The 24207-nt window shown below is 38.3% G+C and overlaps 1 protein-coding gene across 2 annotated transcripts in view; it reads right to left on the reverse strand.

Moving 5' to 3' along the window:
- LOC109432299 (ral guanine nucleotide dissociation stimulator-like 1) overlaps positions 1 to 24207 on the reverse strand; it is a 230401-nt gene that overhangs the window by 168918 nt on the left and 37276 nt on the right. The window contains exons 2-3 of one of the 2 annotated variants that reach the window (XM_062855559.1): positions 17727 to 18264; positions 3110 to 3610 (exon numbers count right to left, since the gene is read on the reverse strand). In XM_062855559.1, coding sequence (XP_062711543.1) covers positions 3110 to 3199 — 90 coding nt within the window. In that variant the 5' untranslated portion in view covers positions 3200 to 3610; positions 17727 to 18264. Of the gene's footprint in view, positions 1 to 3109; positions 3620 to 17726; positions 18265 to 24207 lie in introns of those variants that run through there. The other variant, XM_029875142.2, reaches the window with a different exon arrangement.

Below are 24207 nucleotides of genomic sequence, written 5' to 3' on the forward strand. Positions count from 1 at the left end.
GTTTGATGTCTTTAACTTTACGTATTTAACGATTTTTGTATATAAAAATGTTACCTAAAGTTACCTATCATTTCGCCACATTTAAAAAAATGAGGCAACTTTACGTTAAGTTTTAGTATGTAAATTTCAACAAATATGTGTGGTTCAATGTCTATGCAGTAAGTATCATTCATTTTGTTTCAAATAAGCCAAGAAGAATTAAAATTGAATGAAAGATGACAAAGATATCAACAAATCACTTTTCCATGTTTTACGATAGTGTCCCCAAACTTTTGGCTGATACATCATTTTGAGGGGTGACCCCAAACTTTTGGTCGATGACATCAAGGATTAATTTACTTAATAACTTTTTTTTTCTAGATTTTTTACCTAAGTTCTGTAAAAAGCAGTCGAAAACTAATAGAAAATGGGTTATATTACCGCTCTCATCTTAAAATTTGGTCGACTCAATTTCCAGCGACACTGCCGTAAGTTTGTATTTATTTTTTATAAAATTTGGCAACTTTGAGTTAAGTTTACACACCATTGTTTTTGAAAAAGTTTCTTTTAAATCATGTTAAAAGCTTCTTTGACTTATTATCTTTTGAATAAAACCTAGTGTTTTGAAATCGGGCGCAAATTGGCGGAGATATGGGCCTAGAAAAATGACATGTTTTGAGGGGGTGACCCCAAACTTTTGATCGGGAGTGTATGTATCAATAAAAGTTCCAAGAATAACAGCTCACTTTTGGCTTTAGTGGAAGCTTAAGAAAGTTAGAATTTTGTTTGAAAATAAATGCACGAGAGCTGAGAGCCAGATCCGGGTCGTGAGCTTGAACAACACAACACAGATTAGCTAAGTTCCTCGTTGCAATCGCAACATGGTAATCATTATAACACCGATCCATCACTGTCACCTTATCGCAAGATATGAAACTTTTCAGTTTTAAGGTGATTCGATCGTTTTATTTATTCAGTTGTACGGTAATCATTCCAGTATTCGGTAGCAAAATCTACACCTCGTAAAAATGTTCGGTAAATTAGTTTGACTTAAACTAGGGGAACTTACGTATTTTCGGCCGTTTTGTTCTCTTCGTCATGTTTTTTTTTTGAAACCTATTGAACTCAAAATCTTTCCCATACAAGCTGAGTTGTATGACCAAGTTTCAGGCAATTTGGTAGACAAAAACCACTCATGCGAAGAGAACAAGCCTGCCGATAATACGCTTTGTCACCCTATTTCCCATTTTTTCGATGAAAACATCTGACATTTCCAGCAGTACCGTAAACCGGGGTGAAATTGATCACTCGGGTACTACATTGCAATTCCATACTAGGAACTCTTAAGCGTCGTAATGATCTTAAACTTTTTACGTCATCTGATTCGTAGATGTCTAGAGATGAGTGTAGACTTTTAATTTTTTAGAAAAAAGTTTGTTTTGCCTTATTTTTTCAAGGAATTTGCAATGCATTTCTCATTTAGCTGAAATCCTTGCTGCTAAACAATCAATTGCTAATTGGACTCCCCGTGAATTCTCTGTTTTAACATTTTTGTGGAGCCTTGGCTGGGATGTTATGCAGCTAATCAGAACATGAAATTGTTATAAAAAGTTCATTTTATGAAGAAATAGTTATTTATTGTCATAGAAATCACTTATTTCAAATGAAATTGCCTACCTTTGGGCGTTTAAGGGGAAATTTCGAAATTTAATTTTGCATTTAAAGTATTAAATTCACTAGTTGTAAGATTTTAGACGCGTTATTCGGTTTTAAAAGTGCAAAATTAAGCGGTGAAGGAAGTTTTCCTTTCCAATCGATGCTTAATTGTATACTGATCAATTTCGCCCCAAAGTGGCATTTCTAATATTTTGATATTGAAAGCTATTTAACTTAAAGCTTAAATTGGTTGAATAAAATTCTGTCACATGGTTCCATGGAGATCCACTGGGTACTGGTTTTACAGAAATTCTTTTGGCAATATTTGAACAGGCACTGATGTTATCCGCAAAAGTTGTTTTAAAGTGATCAATTTGACCCCGGATTACGGTACTTAGAATCGCCACACTATCGGCAACACTACTCGCACTGTTCCCATCGAACGTCCTGGCGGAGGAGTGTCATCCCGTCACCCAGTGTCATCCCACCATTACGCACGTCATGAGCGATCCCAGTGCATGCTACCGTTACATCTCATGCTACCAAGGGCGGGCCACTGTGATGACGTGCCCTCCGGGACATAAGTTTGTGCTGCAACTGCAGTCGTGCTTCCCCGCTCGGGTGGCGGAGTGTTTCCCGTGCCCCGAGACGGGGACCAGCTTCTTCCCGCATCCGAATTCGTGCCAGAAATATGTGACGTGCTATATGGGGGCAGCCTACGAAATGTCGTGCCCTGATGGATATTTCTTTGATCCGGCTGTCGAGATGTGTGATGAGGAGGTCAATGATGATTGTGCAATTTAGGGACTATGGTTTGAGTTATAAAACTAGGACTGTAAGGTGGTAGAAGTGTCTACGATAGCAGTGAAATATTTTAAAAGTGAGAATCAGACATCATATGATGGTGGTTTATTAAATAACGAATCTGAGAATAAATAAATCAGAAGTGTCAGCTTAGGTAAATGGTGGCAATTGAAATTTGATTCGAACCACGGCATCTTATTTGCTAGACAAGCGCTTTAACCAACTAAGTCACAGAGATTATAGACAAATAACCAAACATGTATATCTAAAACTCTCTTGAAATTAAGATGAATGTTCAATGATATTACCTAAATAAATGAAATAACAAATCTATTTGAAGGAGACCATGAAAAATTAAAAGAACATTTCGATGATTGCAAGCTACTTCTTAATCGTGTCATTAATTGTTTATAGTATTTTTGCAACAAACATATACTTTTCAGCAATCAATTCACTTCTTAAAACTTCCTGCAAAATAAATGTTAAACTTTCTGACCTGTACACGGTAAACCTCATGTCGCTCAAAGTCGAAGCACATGGTTGTTGCCCCTCAGCAACACCGCAACCGGTCGACGAACAGTGTTCAGCACCACTCAACTCAACCCCCCGGAAAAATCAACCACCACTAACAACAGTTACTAACACTCTAATCTGACGATTCTTGACATACCAAGCTTTCCGCATCCGTAGCCCCTGAGCCAGCAGCGCTACCGTTTCCGGTTGCCGCCACTGCCGTTGCTGTCGTCGTTCCGTTACTCATTGCTGTCTTGCGCCGTTCCTTCGTCGATGCTGCTGCCTTCGGCCGGCCATAATAATCCACGAAATTGCACTACCCTTTCCACACCAACGGCTTCCAAAAACAAGTGCTTCCAATAAATTTCACTTTCAACTGACTATTTTTCCACTACCTTTCGACGAATTCCGACGGTTATATGTGGCTTTTCACTTTCCACCAAAAATCTGCGAAGGTATTTTTTTTTGCTTGCACGCACACCTCGTTACTGAATAACTTCGCCTATCAATCGCTGCCGTCCTTCAATCAACATCGACGTTTAACACCACCAGGAACGATACTGCTGCATTCGTTGGATTTATATTATCACTCACTGTTAGTAATAATTATTATTTCGGATTCAAACGATTCACGTCGGTGGGCGCACTTCGCTACAAACTGATTGAATTTTCGGGAAATAATATATCCATGCACTAAAAGAAGGGGCGGTTTCAGGTTATTGAATCAAAAGCAGCCGATGGGAGCCATTGGAATAGGAATGACTTGCAGAGACACAATTGAAGGATAACAGCACTAATAAATAAATTTTCAACAAAAACCTGCAAAAATTTTCATAAAAAAGTCACACGGAACAAAATTGTTAGAAATAACTGAAAGACGTTAAATGTTTCGATAAAAAAAAAACTAAGTGTGAAACATCTCATAACATGTGATAACATAGCACAATGTTTGACGCAATCGTTTAACTAAAACCACATAAAAATGAAAACTAACTTCTTGTACCGACTTTTCGAACCCTCTAAGCAGAATACCCTCTTCGAATGAGTGTAATCTGTTTTGTACCTTTTAATTCCGCCCTATTTTGCTTATCCTTTGACAGATATGCGTATTTCGACTACCACTTGTAATCTTCCTCAGTATCAGTTATCCACTGGATAAGCATTTAGTCATAAGTCATTTTAGAGATCATTTCGCTAGAAACCAAATTTTCAGCCATATCTCAAAAATGTCCAGACTAACATTTTTGGAGGACAATTTCGAAATTCATACATAATTATGGTTGAGAAATTTTGGTCGTCGATAAAATTTCATGACTATCGTTTTATTTTGTACACTAGTATTTTCATAAAATTAAGAATATTTTTTCTAGGAAGAGCTACCGGGTGGCAATCGTAACGAGGATTAATTATATTTTAAAAGTGAAATGGGCATCTGTTTGCTAAGGCCTAGAGTCGTGATCGAATTATTTGGAATATACAAAAAATTTTTAGACGATGGAAGAAGTTGTTTGGATCATCAGAGCTTTTCTCTGTCTTATAACAAAAAACTTCTTGAACCTTGAAAAAGAAGATAAGATTTTGTCAAAGAATTCGTGAAGGAGTGTCTAAAGAGAAACAACTGAATACACCTCTGTAGAGATTTGGAAGCATTCCTAGAGATACTCCTGAATGAATGTCAGAAAGAATTCTAGGGGTCTCCATGGAGGAATAATGTTGGAATTTCTAAGATAAAATATACATAACGAAAATGTATTCTGAAAGTAATCTCTGTGTGAATTTCTGCTAGAATCATTGGAATAAATCAGACAAGAATATTTTGATTCCTTTTCGCAGGAATTTCTAAAGATATTCCTATGGGAGTTTCCAATGAAATCGAAATTCCACAAGCCGTTCTTGATTCAATTTTGCGAGGAACCCATGCTATTTTCTTTTCAAAGCAGTTCTAGTTTCTAAGAATTTCTGAATCCTTGTGCAAATCAATCCCTTGAAGATTTTTAAAAAGAGTTCCTGGAGGATTTTCAGAAAAAATCCATGGAAGGTTCTCTGAAAACCTCAGTAGAAAATTTTCTAGAGAAATCCTTGAAATGTTTCTATAACTTTCCTTAAAAAAATACTGAATAAGATCTTACAGGAATATCTGAAGCAACCCTTGAAGGATTTTTTACAAAATATCCCTGGCAGAATTTCAGAAAAAAATAGCCAAAATTATTTTTGAAGGAATTCTTGGGAAATTTTGTGACAAAATTTCTGAATTTATTTCTGAAGAAATTCATGGAAAATTTACTGGAAGACTTTTTTGGAGAATCTTGATGGTATTGTGGAAGAAGCAGGGTTGCTCAAACTATGCGCACGACAATTTTTTTTTATTTACTCAGCCTAGCCAAGCCTGTCTTCAAACAATTCAAACGGAATTGCTGGAAAATTTTCAGAAAGGAACTACTTTCTTTGGAGGAATTTCTGACGGAATCTTCAGAAGATATTCCAAAGAAATCCTGAACCACGACACCTCCCCCCCACCCCCTCGTCATGCTTTTTTATGCGAAAATTCTAGAATTTCTAAAATCTCACAAGTGTTACATAATTTGTGGACGGTGCCTTAGGCAATCCATTTTCTAAAAGGAACCCGGAAGAAAATTCTAAAGGAATCCATAGAGGATTTTCTGAAATGGTTTAATTGAGGAATTTTTAAAGAAACCTATAGTTTTTGCCTTTCTCGTACACTAAGTGTACTGGAAAGGCTATATGTTCACTCCAAAAACGACTTTTTGATAGAAGGCTCGGAGGGTCAAGTCACATATACCAATCAACTCAGCTCGACGAATTGAGGTGATGTCTGTGTGTGTATGTGTGTGTGTGTGTGTGTGTATGTGTGTGTGTATGTGTGTGTACAAATAAACTCACATCACTTTTTGGCAGTAAACCTCAACCGATTTTAATGACCGACGGTTCAATCGACGCGGAATCTGGTCCCATTGTTTCCTATTGGAAAATGGTTCGGATCGGTCCAGCCGTTCCGGAGTTATGGCCATTTAGGTGTTCCGGACCAGTACCCTTGGAAGGGGCCATACATAAAAATGTAACAAACACATACATGCGACACATCAAACTGCGGCATTTTGGATAACCTGATGGACAGTTAGCTAGAAAACAGTCTCAGACCATATCTGAACCGGTAGTGTTCCGGAACCGGTTCTTGGAGTCCTACCGGAAGTGGCCAAATATGAAAGTGAACCAAATCCATGCATGCGACACATCAAATTGCGGCATTTTGGATAACCTGATGAACAGTCAGCAAGAAAACAGTCTCAGACCATATCTGAACCGGTAGTGTTCCGGAACCGGTTCCGGGAGTCCCGCCGGAAGTGGCCAAATATAGAAGTGAACCAAATCCATGCATGCGACACATCAAATTGCGGCATTTTGGATAACCTGATGAACAGTCAGCAAGAAAACAGTCTCAGACCATATCCCGCAGGAAGTGGTCAAATATAAAAGTGGACCAAATCCATGCATGCGATATATCAAAGCGCGTTTTTTTGATAACCCAATGAAAGGTTGACATAAAAAAAGACTCAGACCATATCTGAAGGCGGCAGTGTATCAGAACCGGTTCCGGATGTCCCGCTGGAAGTTCATATATAAAAGTGATCCAAACCCATGCATGCGGCACAGCAGTTAGAAAGAAAACAGTCTCAGACCTTATATGAACCGGTAGTGTTTCAGAACCGGTTCCGAGTGTTCCGCCGGAAGTGGCCGTATATAAAAGTTGACAAAACTCTTGCATGCGGCAAATCAAATCACGGCTTTTTCAACAACTTGATGACCGGTTATTGAGGAAGTAGGCTAAGACCACATTATGGACTGTCACCTAATAAACTTTAGCAACCAAATAGGCTCAGACTATTTAAGAGACTATCGGTAGTGTTCCGCAACCGGTTCCGGGCCGGAAGTGACACCAAACCCTTGCATGCGATACCTCAAATCACGGCTTTTTAGATAACATGATGAACAGTTGCAAGAAAATAGACGCAAGCCCTATCAGTGTGTTACGGAACTGATTACGGGTGTCCCGCCAGAAATGATCAAATGTAAAAGAGAACCAATACATGCGACATATCGATGACTTATTCAGTAACAAGATAAACAGTTAACCAACAAATAATCTCAGACCATATTTGGGAGAACCGGTAGTGTTCCAGAACTGGTGACAAGACGAGTAACGCGTCGGAAGTGGTAAAATATAGAAAGGAACTAAACCATAGCGGCGTTTTTGATAATCCGATGAACAGTCAACAAGAAAATAGTCTCAGGCCACAGTAGTTCGGAATCGATTGCGGGTGTGATTTTATAGAAGTGAACCAAAACCATGCATGCGATACATAAAATCGCGGCATTTTCAAAAATTTGCCGAACGGTTAGCAAGAAAATAGCCTCAAATCACATCAATTTCCGGCTTTTCAGGTCACGTGATGAACAGTTGACAAAACAAAGTCTAAGACCGTATTTGAGACAACCGGAACCAGTTCCAGGTGTCCCGCCGGAATTAGTCCAACGTAAAATTTAACCAAACCCATGCAAGCTGCACATCAAACAGTGGAGTTATAAAGGTTAACAAAATAAATGTCAAAGCGATAAATCAAATTGTGGCTTTTTTGATAGCATGTAAACGTTGGGTAAGATTATAAATGAAGAAATGATCAAAGTCTTCATATATGCGAGAGAACGAAATCGTGACCAAAGCGATTCTCAAAATATAATTTAATCGCGTCAACCTTATACAGTTTTTCAATCTCCAATCTCCTTATGCTTCTAAAATTACTGCTCACAATTTGGGTGCGGCTGGTTGAGCCCTCACTCTTCTCATTGCGATTAAAATTTGAATGGAAAATTTACATTTTCTGCATTTTCCTCGTAGGAAGGTCAAATTTTACATGAATCGTGTTACCAATGATAATAAAATATAGCCTAAAGTGTGCTGAAATAAACATTGGTGAAGATCACAAAGTGATCTGTGATTGTGAATAAAGTAAACCTTCTTCAAGCATTAGCTGACGCTCACCCCGCTGCCGTAGTGGATGGAATGGGGTCACAATGACCCCAATACACGACTAGGGTTAAGGTGGTCAAGCAGTCAACTGAGAGGTCTGATCTTTTTCTGCTGTTTTGTTGTTGAACATAACATCGGAATATGTATCATCAATAAGTTTCGAAAATCGATGATGGCTTTGTTAAAATTGTTGCTAGTGTAAAGTGTTTTCAGGATTCAGGAACATTATGGCTAACGTCGAAGAAAAGTTTATGAGTACATATTCGACGAGAAAGGCACTATCACCACTAGGTGGATTAATCTGGGTTTTTTTAAGAAGCCCTGCAGCATTTTAGTAAGAAGTATCTAGAATAATTTCGGCAGGAAACTTCAGAGGAATCCCAGGAAGATGTTCTTGAGGTACCGATTCAAGATGGTGTGAAGAAATTCGTGAAAGGTTTTCCGAAAGAACACCTAGATTTCTGAAGGATTTCCAGGAGAATATTCTAAAGGAATTCTTCAAGTAATAACTGAAAAATGTGGGGAATGCATAATGTTTTCTAAAGGAATCCTAGTAGAAATTTTATAAAGAATCAAAAGCAAAATTACTGACAGAAACTATAGAAGACCTTCTGAAAAATTTCATGGAGGAATTTCTAAAGCAATCGAAAAAAAGGTCCAGATGGATCCCTTGAACAACTTCTGATCCCTTAGAAGAATTTCCAAAAAAAAACCCTGGAAAAACAACAAATACTCTCTGAAAGATTTCTTGAAAGAATCTCGGTAGGAATTACTAAAGGAATTCCTGGAAGATTTTCTGGAAAAATCCATGGAAAAAAATCTAAAGGAAACCATGGAAGTTTTTCTAAACTATTTCTTAGAGAAATTTCTGAAGGAATCCTTAGACTAATTTTTGAAGATACCCCAGCACAGTGGTCCAAATTTGAAAATACCTGGCAAAAATTGCCAAATCATAGTAGTCCGCTAGTTGTAGCCAGAATGAATGTATTGTAACATATTTTAGTTGTCATTTTCATATTTATGGCATTTTCATTTTTTGTCGATTTCTTTAAACGAAATCCGAACAAAATGGCTATATTTCATACAATTTCGCTATACACATATCATCATGGCGTTATTTTTTATTTTATTTTTTGTAGCTCTTGGCAGCTGCATTTTTCCTGGATTAATTATGCATACTTGGACGAGCATTTCAACGAAAGGTATCCGCGTGGAGCGGCAGGGAGCGGTTTGTTAGACACTGCTAAGACAAATTGGTAGGATTTCTCGTACTTACGATATAGAATGTCAGTTTTGAAGCAAAAAGTGTTATTTGCATGTTTTGCTCCATGGTAAATGCCTGATAAACACAAGAACTTATGAATAAACTCCTGAAAGCAATTGATCTACTTCCATCAACATACTTTTGTAGGTGTTAAACTCGTTTGTGTTATTATCAGAAATTCAAAAAAAATCCAACAGCTGCTGTAACAAGATGCAAAATCAATATTTACAAATTCTTTAAAAACTATTTAGTTCTTCTTCTTCTTGGCGTAACGTCCTCACTGGGACAAAGCCTGCTTCTCAGCTTAGTGTTCAATGAGCACTTCCACAGTTTTTAACTGAGAGCTTCCTCTGCCAATGACCATTTTGCATGTGTATATCGTGTGGCAGGCACGAAGATACTCTATGCCCAAGGAAGTCAAGGAAATTTCCTTTTACGAAAAGATCCTAGACCGACCGGGAATCAAACCCGTCACCCTCAGCATGGTCATGCTGAATACCCGTGCGTTTACCGCCTCGGCTGTATGGGCCCTAATAATAATGAATGCCAAGAGGTTTATATATCGGAGAGTTTTGTTTACTCTAAAAATCTGACTTTATGAATATCTTCAAGTATACCATAAAACATTTCTTCAATGGTTTTCACAAAAGTAGTCATAAAATTGTGAGTTTCAATTATTGCTGTAATGAAACCCTAATAAAAATCAAACAAAACCAGTGAATCAAAATTCAACCATCGCGCAACAATAATGACAATGTCGCAACCTGTATTTGTTGCGACAAACAAACCAATGCGACATAAATTTGTCCCAACTTGAAAATAATGGGATTAACATCGTACACCACGCGTTTAGAGATTTTTAAGCCTTGCATTGCGATTTTCGAACGGTAACTTCGAGTCGGTAAACACTGCAACTCTGGCGAAGCTCTATCATCAAACAGTTTCGACTTTGGGTTAGCAATAATTGATTATTCACGAGTTGAAAAGTAAGCAACAAATTCAGCTTCCGTTTTGTCTGCAACAAAAAATTTCGAGATCATGTCATTATCTGTTACCAGTAGGGATAAAGAGTAATCGTCGCACCTTCTTTGTTGCTTGTTTTGTGCCTCTTTTGTCTGACAATTCTCTTCACTGAACAAAACCAATCAGCAATGGAATTGTTGCTTGGGTAGGAACGAAGGAAACTACTGCTGAGTGATGATCGCGTCGGCGGAATCGAGTTTTCCTGGCAGATATCACGGCAGAAGTTCTATTTGCCAACTCAACAATCTACGCAGATTCAGATAGACGACATCAAGTTAGCTGCTGTTATTGTAGTTTCGTGCGTCTGTTGAAAAACAATGCTGTGAAACTAGTTTCTGTTCCAGCGTCCGAAAATCGTCTGCGGCGGGATGAATTCTGTTTTCAAACATGGATCATAAACTAACTAAAAAGAGGACATGAAATAACATTTCAGTATCTTTGAAAGAAACACGTATTTTATCCAGCAGAACAACTTTGTAGAAGGTTTGAAAATTTTCAAAAAAAAAAATTAGAAAAAAATACAACAAATAAACTGATTTAAAGGGGTAGTTTACTAAAAATTACCCTTATCTCTATTAATTTAGCAGATACCATAGATAGTAGAGTAAACATATAGATCCGCATAGGATGCATCCGTTGTATCCAAACGAACTGTCAAAATTTGTATCCAAACCAGCATGACGTCATGATTTGGACAACATCAGTGGAGCACATGATGTCATGTCATATTCAATCGTCGCGCTTTTGAAAATAACAACTTACACGCTTGAAACATATAAGCCAGCGGTGTCCGCGGATCTATGTTTACTATACTATCTATAGCAGATACCACAAAAGTTTGTTCGACAAGTTGTCTCACAATCAGGGTTCGTAAGTTTCGTTTCAGGGATACGAAATACGCTATTCTCACGCTAGCGGGAGAGTTTATTTTTAATTTTTTGCATGAGGAACACTTTTCGCTCCCATTACTTTTCTGGAGAGTAACGACAAATGATCACTGAAAATCACTTTAACCAGCGGATAATTCTTTTTGGTTCAGCCAAATTTTCACTCAATTCTCACGAGAAGATTTTCAAAGTAAATTAATAAAATTGTGGTTGCCACGGGCAACCTTGAACCTGGAACATGACTAAAATCAAACGCGACACGCGCACTCTAACCACACTATCACGCTAACTACACGGAGGAGGGAATACATTTGCTCCATAAAAGCTACCATCGTTGTCATCATAGGAGTCAAGAAAAGACAACATAATCGAGCAATGGAATCAATTGAAAATCTCCCAGCCTTGGGAGTGAGTGAAAATATTTTTTCGTTCACCTCTTCGTAAAAGAGTTTACTTAAACCAGATTTTTGCTGAAAACTGGCGTGAGGGTGAATTTAATTTTCATGAGAATGAGTGAGCATTCCGAACGCTGCTCACAATGAAATTTTCGAGAACTTTGCTAAAGACATAAATACGCTGCCTTCCCTTATGGAAAAAAAATCTAAATTCACTCTCACTTCTAGTTGGATTAAACACACTAGTGATCCATTCTAAAAAATTGTTTCTAACATGCCAAACAACTTCTTCGAAGACGCTAAACTCAACTCAAATCATCTTTTCCCGTCCTATGATCAGGAAATTGGTTGATTGATTTGTCTTTAATATAGAGACTTCCTTGGCGCATGGGCCTCTGAAAGCAGTTTGAGGTGGTAGGGCCTTTGACACATTCCACGCAATTCTACACCGCGATTTTTGAACTTGATCGAACGATATTTCCGGGATCCTGCTGTTGATTTCGATTCTTTTTGCACCAAAATAAAGATAATTACATACTTATATTCTTGTATTGCATGTATTTAACAACATAACAATTTTTGGAAGCATAAGTTGGATTCTCGCGCATAACGTACACGGAACCGCCAAACTACCCAAAATTGAGTTCTTTTGACGCAATCCCATAGTTCGGCCCAATAAGCCAAATTTGAGTAAATCGATTAAACTCACACTAGGTAAATTGCCTTCACCTCCAGCAAAAATATTTACTTAAGAGTAGGTAAATTCAACCCAAGACCCCCCCCCCCCCTCATTCAACCCAAATTTGAGTAAACCTGCATTTACCCAAAATTGGCTTATTGGGCTCAAGGACCCCCGTTGGGTAGATGCATCTCTGTTTGTTTTTGACAACATCGGTGAGGGAAAGAGGGAAAACAACCTAATTTTGGGTAACTAGTTTGTTCGATATACTCAGCTTTGAGTAAAATCGACCCAAAAATTAGGTAGTTTGATTTCTCCGTGTAACGTGTGGAATGTGTCGTTTTTAGAAGAATCAATTTACTTTTGAAAAGAAATAAGCATCTCTGGTTAAGGGAAAGTATTCTGCCTCCTCCTTATTGTTAACATTTCGTGGATTGAGGGCGGGCTCTTTCACCCCATCTATTGGGGGAGTATTCTGTCAATCGAGGGGCTTGATTTTTTGCGCAAGTGTCTCTGCTTGCAGGTCCGCAAGACCGTTTTTGGCCCTTCGTACAGGAGAATGACTGATCACTAACAACAGCCCAATCTTGGTTAAATCGCTTTTCAGATTATTCTAGTGCTAGAGGCAGATGCCTTGCTAGAATAGATGGTAAAACAAAATCATCAGCATCATCAACGAATATCTCTAGTATTTTCTTCGAAACCTCATTTTATTCAGAATTTTACCATAAAAAAATATAAAATTATCCACCGAGTCAAGCCAAAGGGGAACTGTTAGTGTTAAGAGCTCTAGGTGATTTGGCCGGACATAAGCGGAAGACCAGCAAACTTCAGCGTGCTACAAATAACGCTTCAATCCTGGAAAATTAAATATCGTAGCATAGAACTACAGCAAGTTTCACGTAATCCAATAGTCTCTCTATTTAGTATTCATTGACTATGAAAGAGCTTTCGAGCGTCTGGACCACGAAAATCTGTAGGCATGTCTGTAGGGCGCCCTGAGACGCAAGAAAGTTCAAGATAAGCGCAGACAATGCTTTTACATGCAGAGTCCTGCATAACGGAGCTTTATCCGACCCCATCCGGGTAGTCGCTGGTAAAAGGCAAGTTTCTTATTGTAATGGACGAGATCATGGTGGGGGCGATTGACCGTGCACCGAATCGTGGGCTTCTTTGGTAGCCCATCACTAGCATTTGAACGACTTAGATTTGGCTGATTATGTTGTTCTACTAGCCCAACGGCGCTCCGACATAGGCCGGGCAAGCAATGGTAGAAGGTCGAAAACTTTCAATAAATTGGCAGCCAGATCGCGTCAGACGGCGGTACCTACCAAGATCGATATTGGAGAACGGATCGAAAAGGTTAGGTTTGCTTTTGCGAAAGTTGTTGAATTGGTTGCGAATCAGATCAGTCAACGCACCAAAATTCGAATTTTCATTTCCAATGTGAAATCTGTGCTGTTGTACGCCAGCGAAACGTTGGTGCGTAAACGATTCTGGAGGATGTCCCATTCTGGGGAACGGCTTTCTGGGGAATGGAGCATTCAGGGGAATGGCAGTCTGGGGTGACTTTCTGGGAAATAACCTACAACCATTCCGTCAAAAAGGAGCCTCTCTCTGTCTGAGATGCCCCAGATGATATGATGAGCATGAGTTGCCAACGATTAGTGGAAGGTGCTATGTATGCTATGACTTGTTCAAAAGCATCGTAGGGGATGGTTCATGGTAAATAAACTGAACCATACATGTAATTACAGATCCCGAGCAGAAAGGAATAACAACAACATAAAGAGCTGTTTTATTTGGGCAAAATAACTGAATAATAATATCGATTATTCTCAAGTTATTACCATAATATATTGTGTTATAAACATGTCTGTCATAAGCGGAAATAACAAATTCCATAACAAAAAAATGTTCCTGGAAAACCATTTCAATAAATTGTTTTGTTAGTTTCAATAACAACTTAATAACAGTGAATTCGGAAAATATTTCCATAACCAATTTTGATATTAATATGTTATTGATAGTAATCGGAGAGCAGAATTTGCTATGATATCAAACTCGTTACTAAATTAAAATAAATACTAAATACTAAAAGTTATAATACTTAGGCCGATGAAAATATTATTCTTTTATGTCCGAGAACTCTCATCAGGTACGAGGTACAAAAATAAATAAGGAACAAACATAAAAAAATATTCAAAATTTAAAAATTATAAACACTATCGAAATAGTTATTTATGTAGGTAACGAGTTGCGAAAAGTTGATTATTTCAGCACGAGTCGTACATTTATCCAACGAGGCTTGCTGACTCTGACGTAAGAAATATTTTCAAATGATCGAAGAATACTATATTTAGCTTTAAATTCATTCTAAGAGATTTGAAGTCGCAAGATAATCGAACTTTAGTAATTTCTATATTATCAAATACGACGAGCTTCGATTTCCACCTGTAATTCATATACTGTTCTACTTTAATTGTTTTCGGAGCACGGTTTTGAAATCAACACGTGTATTTGAAAAAAAAATGATCGACGATAGCAATTTGTGACTGTTGTTTTGTTTGTTTTTGGCGTAGAAACTGAAGAATTTTTAGAATGCTCAACAGTTTTGCAGAAAATTTTTGGGATATTGGAAATATTGTACAGATTATTACAACTTTTCTGGAAATTTTGTTTTAATTCCTCCGATTTTCCCTGGATTCTAGCATCATGTCGAATATTCCTCCTGGATTCTACAAAGATTCCGCCAAAAATTTTGCTATTATTGCTCCTGAACTTCCTCTGATGATTCCTACAGGACTTTCACTAGAAATGTTTGCAATATTTTTTTCTAAAATTCCTCTATATATTTCTCTAAGGATTCCGTCGAAATCTCCTTTTGTGTTTGTCAAGTGACTGTCATAAAGTTCTTCCAGAAATTCGTCGACAGATTTGATCTTAACTTTTTCATAAATTACTTCAAAAATATTCCAGAAATTTCTCCGAGAGTTCTTCGACGGAATCTTTCATGGATTTTCAAAGACTCCTCCAGAAATTCCTCCAGAATCCTGCATAGAATCTCTTCAAGGATTTCTTCAGAATTTCCTGTGATCATTAGTCCTGAAGTTTATCTCTAAATTTCCCTGAAAATTTCTTTGAGTATTTCATCAGGAATTTTTTCGAATGTTTCTCCAGGTGTTTTTCAAAAGATTTTACCAAGAATTCTAAACATTGCTCAGAAGATAACAGCTGGATCAACTTATGCACCAGGATCGCAGCAAGCTGTGCGCGCGCGTAGGTGCTTTTTGCATTTGCTGTCAAGTTTTTTTTCGATTCCGCATTACCTCCAATTCGAACAGTGAAAAATGAACTAACGATTGCGCTACGCCATCCGGAAAGTGATTCGGGTGAAAATCTTTCACGTGTTTAGTGAGTATCGCAACAATTGCGATCCGAGGTTTAAGGAAAGCCGTGTGAAGTGAAGCATTTTACGTCCCTAAAGTTTGTGCCGCGAGTGGATTCAAGCTGCGGAAAAGAAATGAAAAAACAGTTCGTGGTCCAGTGGCCGCCGCGAGTGTGGCGCATTCCAGTGCAAGGAACGCGAATTGTTCCCGGCCAGGATACAGATCCATTACGCAGACGCCGAGCACCTAGAGCAACTAGTCGTGAAAGTGTTTTCGGAGTCCAGCTGGTGTTCTCGATTTTGTTAGTTTGTGCTGCCTTGGAAAGAGAATAAGAAGCCCTGTGGGGGAAAACCGAGGGAAAAACTGAGTAGGGAAAGGCATGCTGCTATGGCACCAGTGGCGCTGTGCGGTACTGTACTGAAAAGCTTTCTGAAGGACAATGTTGCATTTGGCGATTTTCCACGGAGTTTTCTGGTGAATTGGTGAGATCGTTTCAGGCTACATAAGGTACACCGGGGCAAGTTGAAACGGGTGGGGCAAGATGAAACAGCGGATTAACATGATGTTATCTAATAAAGGTAAACAGCTTAAATGCGATAACACATAGTTTTTGATTCAAACAATCTTTCGGCGAAAGAAAAATTTCAAAATTGTATTGAAAACTATTTCAAAACTTCGTATTTCATTTTGCCCCACCCGTTTCAACTTGCCCCGGTGTACCTTATTATTTTCTTTTCTTTCCTCTTCTTTCGTTTTTGTTACGTCACAGCTCCTCAACTTTTAGAAATCAGTGTCTTGTTTCATTTCAGAGAGCGAGCAAAGGCGCTTAAACCTAGGCACAAGGGCCAGGACACGGACCAAATACCTGTGTTCCATACCAGGACTCCAAGGACTAAGGGGTGACATTAACCTTCTTAGCAACGTCACCCCCACCGATTTTTCACGTAGTTAGCTTTCTCTATAAAACTGAGCGGTTGGTACGAGATGTCCCCGCCTTAATGGTTTTATTGTAGAATCAACAACGCTGCACAGTAGGCCTGGCCGCTTTAATGCTTGTAATGCATTCTTGATGTACTGCAAGCATTAATAATGACAAGAAAAATGGTAGAAGTAGTCGATTCTATCATTTTCCAGGATTCTTTCAATGAATGGCTGTGTATGTGTAGACTAGACTAGACTAGACTAGAATTCTAAACATTGCTCAGAAGAATTACCTTCGGAATTTCTAAGAAAATTGCGCCAGGAGTTCTCTTGAAGACTTCTCCAGGGATTTATCGGAAGGTTCCTCCAAAACTTCCAAGTGCTTATCCGAAAATTATTTAAGGAATTCTTAAAAGGAGTCGTTCAGAAATTTCCTTCTAACCTGAATACAAAAATAGAACAACACAAAGGGACAGGTCATAATCATCGAATTGTTGCTGTGATTTCAAAATTTGTTACTCTTGTATTATTACTGATAAGTTGATCAATAGTACAACAAAACATGTTATTTAAATGTAATTTAGTTAATGTATATCAATAGCTTAATTATAACAAAATGAGATTGTCCGACAAAATTTGTTATGGAAAAGCTATGCCTTGATAATTTAATAGAAACAAAACCAGTTATAAAAACAGGTTATGTGATTTCGTAGTTATTAACTTGGTATTCTCCTCTGCTCGGGATACATCAATAGTAACAGAACATACAGAATGTGAGTTAAGTGTGGGTTCCGAGATGAACTATCCTAGGGCTAAAATCACGTTAATACAAATAAAAAAATGTCCGAAACGGGAACAGAGAACCCTCACTCCATAACATGGTGCAATTAGGCGTTAAGTTACTCTAATCGCACAGCCACAAGGATCCAATATACTGTGCATACTTTTGTTGCACTGTGAAGTTTGATATACTATAGTATTACAAATTTTTCATTGGCATTTTCTGATGCTGAAAAATTATTTCCAAGTGCTAATTTTCATCTCTCTTCTATTGCTGTTCTGGCTACGTCATTTGTCATTTTCAATTACATCCATTGACTACATTCAGATGCAACCCAGACCGCTCCCTTCTTTAAGTGCTCTGCTATTAGACTCCCCCCAATTCCTACCCCCAAAAACACTGCAACCGATGATGGACGGGGTCACTTCACTTTCACACATTGCTCAAATTCCATCCCTTCTATGCCAGCTTCGACGCACTGCCTAGATTAGGTTACCGCCTCCGTCGTCCGTCCGTAGTCGAAAAAGGCAAGGTTGCACTTTCCCATGAATATTTTTCTCCTCGGTGGTTACAAACACGAACGTGTGCTTCACAACCCCCACGTACACGTACATATCATATCACAGCAGCATATCACTAGTTAGTGCATCCACTTCATATCTGGCCGCCACGCTTCGGCGAACGAGTCAGTGAACTCTGGCGCGCACGCGGCGCGCTTCGCACAACCCTCACTCAGCTGTTTTCCCAGTCAATCTTCTTCGGCGGAATCCGCTCGCAGACCGGTGGTAGTGCAGGTGGCAGTGGCGCTCCTGGCTGGTGTCGTTATCAGTTGCAATCTTTAAACTTTTCCACACTACGGTAGCATTTCGCATTTCACGGCCCGGGGGGAGGAGACCAAAAACTGTCTGCCGTTGATGCCGTTTATGCTGCAAATGAAAAGAAGAAAAACAGCGGATGAGTTGTTGTGGTGGAGGATGTTTTTTTTTTTTGTTGAGTTATGGTGTTTTCAACGATGATTTCCAATCGGAAAGCAGTAGCTGATTGAACATGCAATCGAGACTTGCGGTCACGGTTGAATTGGTTGGCGATAAAAACAACACAAACAAGTTGATATAAAAGCTTTAAGTGGTCTATCCTAATCGATAAGATGAGAAAGTTGAGGTAATTTCATATTTTGCAGATTTATAATGCTGAATTTGCTCGAGGCATGAAATAAAGTGCAATGATACATGGTCATGAGCTCAATAGCTAAGGACAAATCAAACTATGCGACAGGTTTGAATACGTTAAACATTTTAGGGCAGATCGGCTCCAAGGAGTTCTCCCAGTTTTCATCACAGATTATGTTATTTTTGTTTACCTTATTGCGACCTATCTGGTAAAGTTGTACAAAAGTACAATCCAACTTATAGAAGGCACAACTACATCACAATCACCAACATTCTAATGTTGAATTTCGATGAACATAACTTCTCCGCATAGGTGTGCGATCGAGCTCGCAAAATGTCCAATGAATTCGCATAATTACGTATAGCGATGATTAAACGACTTCAAGGGTACTTTATTTTATTATGACAGTTCAAATCGCATTGATATACAAAGTCGGATAAATGTACAAATAAAATCGTACAAGAATCCATACAAACTCGTATAAGCAAGAATCATTTATGTTGAGCTGCAGTTACACTTTCTACAGCGCCCAAATGTAACTGGTTGCCTATGTGCTGCTTTCACTTTCTAATCTGTCCATGGTTAAATGTTCAACCCAAAGGTTTGTTCCATGTCTATTCAACCTAGAAAATTAACCCATATCCGCCCAGCGTCCTGTTTATATGACAGATGCCCCAAACGCCCAGCGTCCTATAAATAGGACAGTCCCTTGATGTGAATATCTCCAGAATTATGCAAAATCTTAGAATACTTTCTTCAGAGAAGATGTTCTCCACACCCATACCTTGTTTATAGTGGACAATATTATGGACAATCTTTGTGACTGGTTACACATTCCTTAGGATGTGGAGGTGGTAGTAGGGGTATTGAAATTCAAGATGGCGGCTTAGGTTCCAAGATGGCGGTCAAAACTCGAGAATACAGTATTGTTCCTATTTTATCACGCCCCTTTCAAATATGCTATTAAATATTCTACATAATCTATACCCATTTTCAATATGTTTAACGTTGCAAAACGCACCTTCAACATTTATCTTAAAGAAGAGTGGAAACACTTGCTCTCAAATATAACAGCAAATTAATGAAAAATAAAGGAATGATGGGCGGAGGGTGTGATGCTGAATATGCTTTTTAACGGCAATGCTGCTTCGGATACTATACAATATGGGTATCTATCGATCGGGCAAATCTTGGACCATATCCAAGATGGCGGCCACGGAGTTGTATTTTGAGCTATGATACCATGCAATACGGGTATCTATCGATCGGGATTGATGTGTAGAAGTCAAAACTCGATATTTGACGCCATTTTGAAATCCAAGATGGCGGACCATATCCAAGATTACGGCCACGGTATTGTAGTTTGAGCTATGATACCATGCAATATGGGTATCTTATCTATCGATCGGGCTTGATGAGTAAAAGGGTAGTGGGTCAGGGTAGATGATAGGGTATCGGGTAGGGTGAACGGTCGAGCAGACGATTGGGTAGAGGGTTTGGGTGAAGGATAGAGTAGAGGGAGTGGAGTAGAAGATTAGGGTAGAGGGTAGGATAGGCAGTAGGGAAGAGGGTAGGATATAGAGTAGGGTTGAGGGTAGAAAAAAGGTTGTAGAGAGTAGGGTAGACGGTACGATTAAGCACAATATAGACTAGAGAATACGGTAAAGGATAGGCCAGAGATTAGGGTAGAGGGTAGGGCAGATGGTAGGGCTGAAAGTTATGATAGAGCGTAGAATAGGGGGTTGGAATAGAGGGCAGGAAGATATTAAGGTAGAGGCTAGATAGTAGGGTGAAGAATTGAGATAATATTAGATGAGCTGAGGCTTTTTTCGAGATTCCTTCAGGAATTCTTTCCGGGATTTCGTCAGGCATTCCTTCGAGAATTTTCCCAGGTTAATTCAGATATTGCTTCCGAGATTGCTGGACGGATTGCTCCGGAATTCTCTATAGGGATTTTCGCAGGGGTTATTTTGGAAAATCATGGAAGAATTCTATCAGATATTCTTTTCTGCATTCCTTCAAGGATTTGTACTGGAATTCATTCAAAGATTCCTTCCATTATTCCTTCTATGATTCCTTAAGCGATTCCTCCCGAAAAATAATATGAAAAATGTATATTTCTTCCGAAATTTTTTTTCAGGCAATCCTAGATCATAAAGACATCTTCTATGGTTCTAGCAGGAATACCTGCTTAGCTTCTGGCCGGCATTCCTGTCACAATCTCTTTAAGAATTCCAACATGTATTCTTTACGGGATTACTTCAGAAATAACTTCAGGGATTTCGGCCAGAATTGCTTTAGAAAATCCTGAAAGGATTCTTTCAGAAATTTAAACCAGCGGTTTTTCATGGATATCTGCTGGAATTACTTCACAGATTAATTTTAGTATACTTTCAAAGTGTTCTGTCGAAATATATTCAAGGAATCCTAATGGAATTCTTTCTACGATCCGGGATCCTCGCTCGAGATTTATACAGCAATTCCTTCCAATTTCTTCTGTGATTATTTCCTACCAAGCTTTCAGCTGATATTCTCTCAGAATTCTACCAGATATGCCTCTCAGAATACCTTCAGTAAAGCCTCCCGTGATTCCTTCACGTATTTCTACCGGGAATGTTTTCGAAAATCTTGAAAGGTTTCTTTCAAATGTTCTAGTCAGTATTCCTTTACGGATCACTCCTGAAGTTCCTTCAAAGATTTCTTCTGGGATTTCGTAAAAGATTCTTTTAGAGGTTTGCTCCATGGATTCCAACTTGTATTCTTTCGGTGAATCTTGAGAATCATCCGGGAATCTTTTACGTATAAGTGGCAGGAGTTCTGCCGTGGTTCCTCGAAAGATTTATCCCGTTTTTTTACATTCCTCCCGGGATTTATTCAATTACTCTTTCAGGGAGTCTTGCCGAGCTTCCAGTCGGGATTTTTCCGTGATTTCTTCAAGGATCCTATCTGGGATTCTATTCGGGATTTCTTTTGTGACTTTCAAGGTTTCGTTCCGAGCGTGAATTACAGCTTGACAGAGGGAGAGTAAAAGAAAAATAAAGAAACAGGGAGAAAAAGGCTTTGTGATGATATTAGACCTCTTTAGTAAACCAGGATATCATCTGAGCGTAAATTTCTTATTTTGCTTCAGTAGTTGTCTTCTCTTTCACTAACTCTAGGTGCATCGTACCACCTACACGTTTCAGAATTCAACGATAGTATAAAATTTTTGCTTTAATAGAGCTTGAACAAGTTATCAGATGTTAAGGATCTACATTGAAGATATTTTTTGGAACTAAACCATAGACTTCCATGTTTTGTTTTTGTGAAATCATGTTTATTTTATCAGAGCTTGACTGTTGATACTTTTTTTCCATGAAAATTACAATTGTGAGACACCTAGGCGTTAGTGAGTTAAACATAAGTTTCTCTTTTGAGATACATTATCGTTATTATGTGGCAATAAAGCATAACATGAACTTGGTAGTTTGAGTTGATCTTGAGAACAGCTTCTTTTGAATTGATGACGTTTGGAAAATAGTCGAAATATTATTTCAGTCTTTTGTAATTTCAGCGTACTTTCGTACGTAATTCTAAATAGCAATTGGTAGATCGAATAAAATTGAATTTTTGGGAGGTTTATCATTTTTCATGTAGCCAAAAGGCACATTAGGGGTACTAAACAGATTAAATTGCTGCGTAAGCCATGATTTTCTGTTTATTTGAAATGTTTCATGATTTTACAAATGAAATGATCAAAGATTGCCTTGGTGATCGCGACGTTTAATCAGTTTAATCGGTTTACGCTGTTTAGTGAATCCCCGATGTTACTTTGATAGTGCCCAGAATAACACCATGAAAACCACATATGAATAAAAATACGAATAAAAATCATGGAGTAGTACAAACATAAGTGGAGAAGCCGTGTAGACTATAGCTGGTTGAAATTTTATATCTTCTGCTTCTTCTTCTTCTTTATGGCTCTTCGTCCCCACTGGGACTTGGCCTGCCTCGCTTCAACTTAGTGTTCTTTGAGCACTTCCACAGTTATTAATTGAAGGGCATTCTTTGCCTGCCATTGCATGAATTTATACATTGTGAGGCAAGCACAATGATACACTATGCGCAGGGAATCAAGAAAATTTTCCCGACCGAAACTGGGAATCGAACCCGCTGTCTCCGGATTGGCGATCCATAGCCTTAACCACTAGGCTAACTGGAGAAATTTTATATCAAAACATGGAATGATGATGAATCTGGGCGTGTGAGTACGAGACACTAAAGACGACCTTATAGTTGAGGTCGGAATACGTATCTGTCAAAGGATACAAGTTAAACGGAACAGGACTTAACACGATTTTCTTTTTCAAACATGCTAAATTTCTGAAAAGTAAAGAGAGTTTGTGGGGTACTGAATGAAAAATTCAATTATGTACATTTGTGAATATTTTTAGAAATTTTGCTAACATTTAAGGAGATCGCCCCCAAAACTCGCCAATATCTTGAATTTCATGAATCTGACGCAAAGCCTGCATTCAGATGATCGAATGGTATTATATTCAGCTCTTAATTTATAGAAAAATATTTAAAATTGGTTGAACAAAACGCAAGGAATTTTAGTTAATTCCATATTTTAAAACGTCGTAAAACTCAATATTGAGCTAAAACTCAAAAACTGTTCTACTTAAAAATTTTTGAAGCACGGTTTCGAAAACAGCGCTGAATTGCGCTTCAAAAAATTTGGTCGTTAACCGAAGTTCATGACTTTCATTTTATTTTGTAAACTAGTGAAATCATTATCTATGTAAACTCTAACTTCTACAGTATTTCAACGTTTGGTTTTGCTACACATAGTGAGCACTCTTTATTAGATTTATTTAAAATAATAAATTGGGGAAAAGTTAGCATGACCATGCTGAGGGTGACGGGTTCGATTCCCGGTCGGTCCAGGATCTTTTCGTAAAGGAAATTTCCTTGACTTCCTTGGGCATAGAGTATCTTCGTGCCTGCCACGCGATATACACATGCAAAATGGTCATTGGCAGAGGAAGCTCTCAGTTAATAACTGTGGAAGTGCTCATAGAACACTAAGCTGAGAAGCAGGCTTTGTCCCAGTGAGGACGTTACGCCAAGAAGAGGAGAGGAGGTAAACTTTGCTGTGCAAACTACATGAAATTACAAGGACCATGCATTGAATAGTTTTAGGCGTTTATCGGGTTATATTTCTGCCCCAATTTATAAGTCCTTTTTCTATTCTTTTTGAGTGATTATCACTTGTTCAGAGCTGTATTGTATCTATACGGATCAGAATATAACGATAGCGTAGAAGTTGTGCTAAAATGGTACTCGAGAAAATTATCAGATATTGAGGACCAACAATGTAAATTTTTTTTTGGAACTACATCATAGACTTTCATTTTTTTCGTCAAATCATGCTCATTTTATTGGAACTTGACCTTTGATAGCAAATTAATTTAAATATTTAAGTTGTGAGACACCTTGGGCGTTAAATGGAAATCGATGCAGCACTTTTTGTTGTTCTGAAACTGGAACAGAATTGTTGAAGACTCAAGAAAAATCTACAGAAAATCTAGCACTTCACCGATGTGCAACTAAAGTATTTATGCAAAGATAATTGAATCATGCTTATGTTTAAACTGTTCAAATTCGAAATTCAAAAAAATTTCGTACACCCAGCTTTCCATAAAGCATTTAACAAT

Source organism: Aedes albopictus, chromosome 3 (assembly GCF_035046485.1).
Source record: "Aedes albopictus strain Foshan chromosome 3, AalbF5, whole genome shotgun sequence".
Lineage (NCBI taxonomy): Eukaryota > Metazoa > Arthropoda > Insecta > Diptera > Culicidae > Aedes > Aedes albopictus.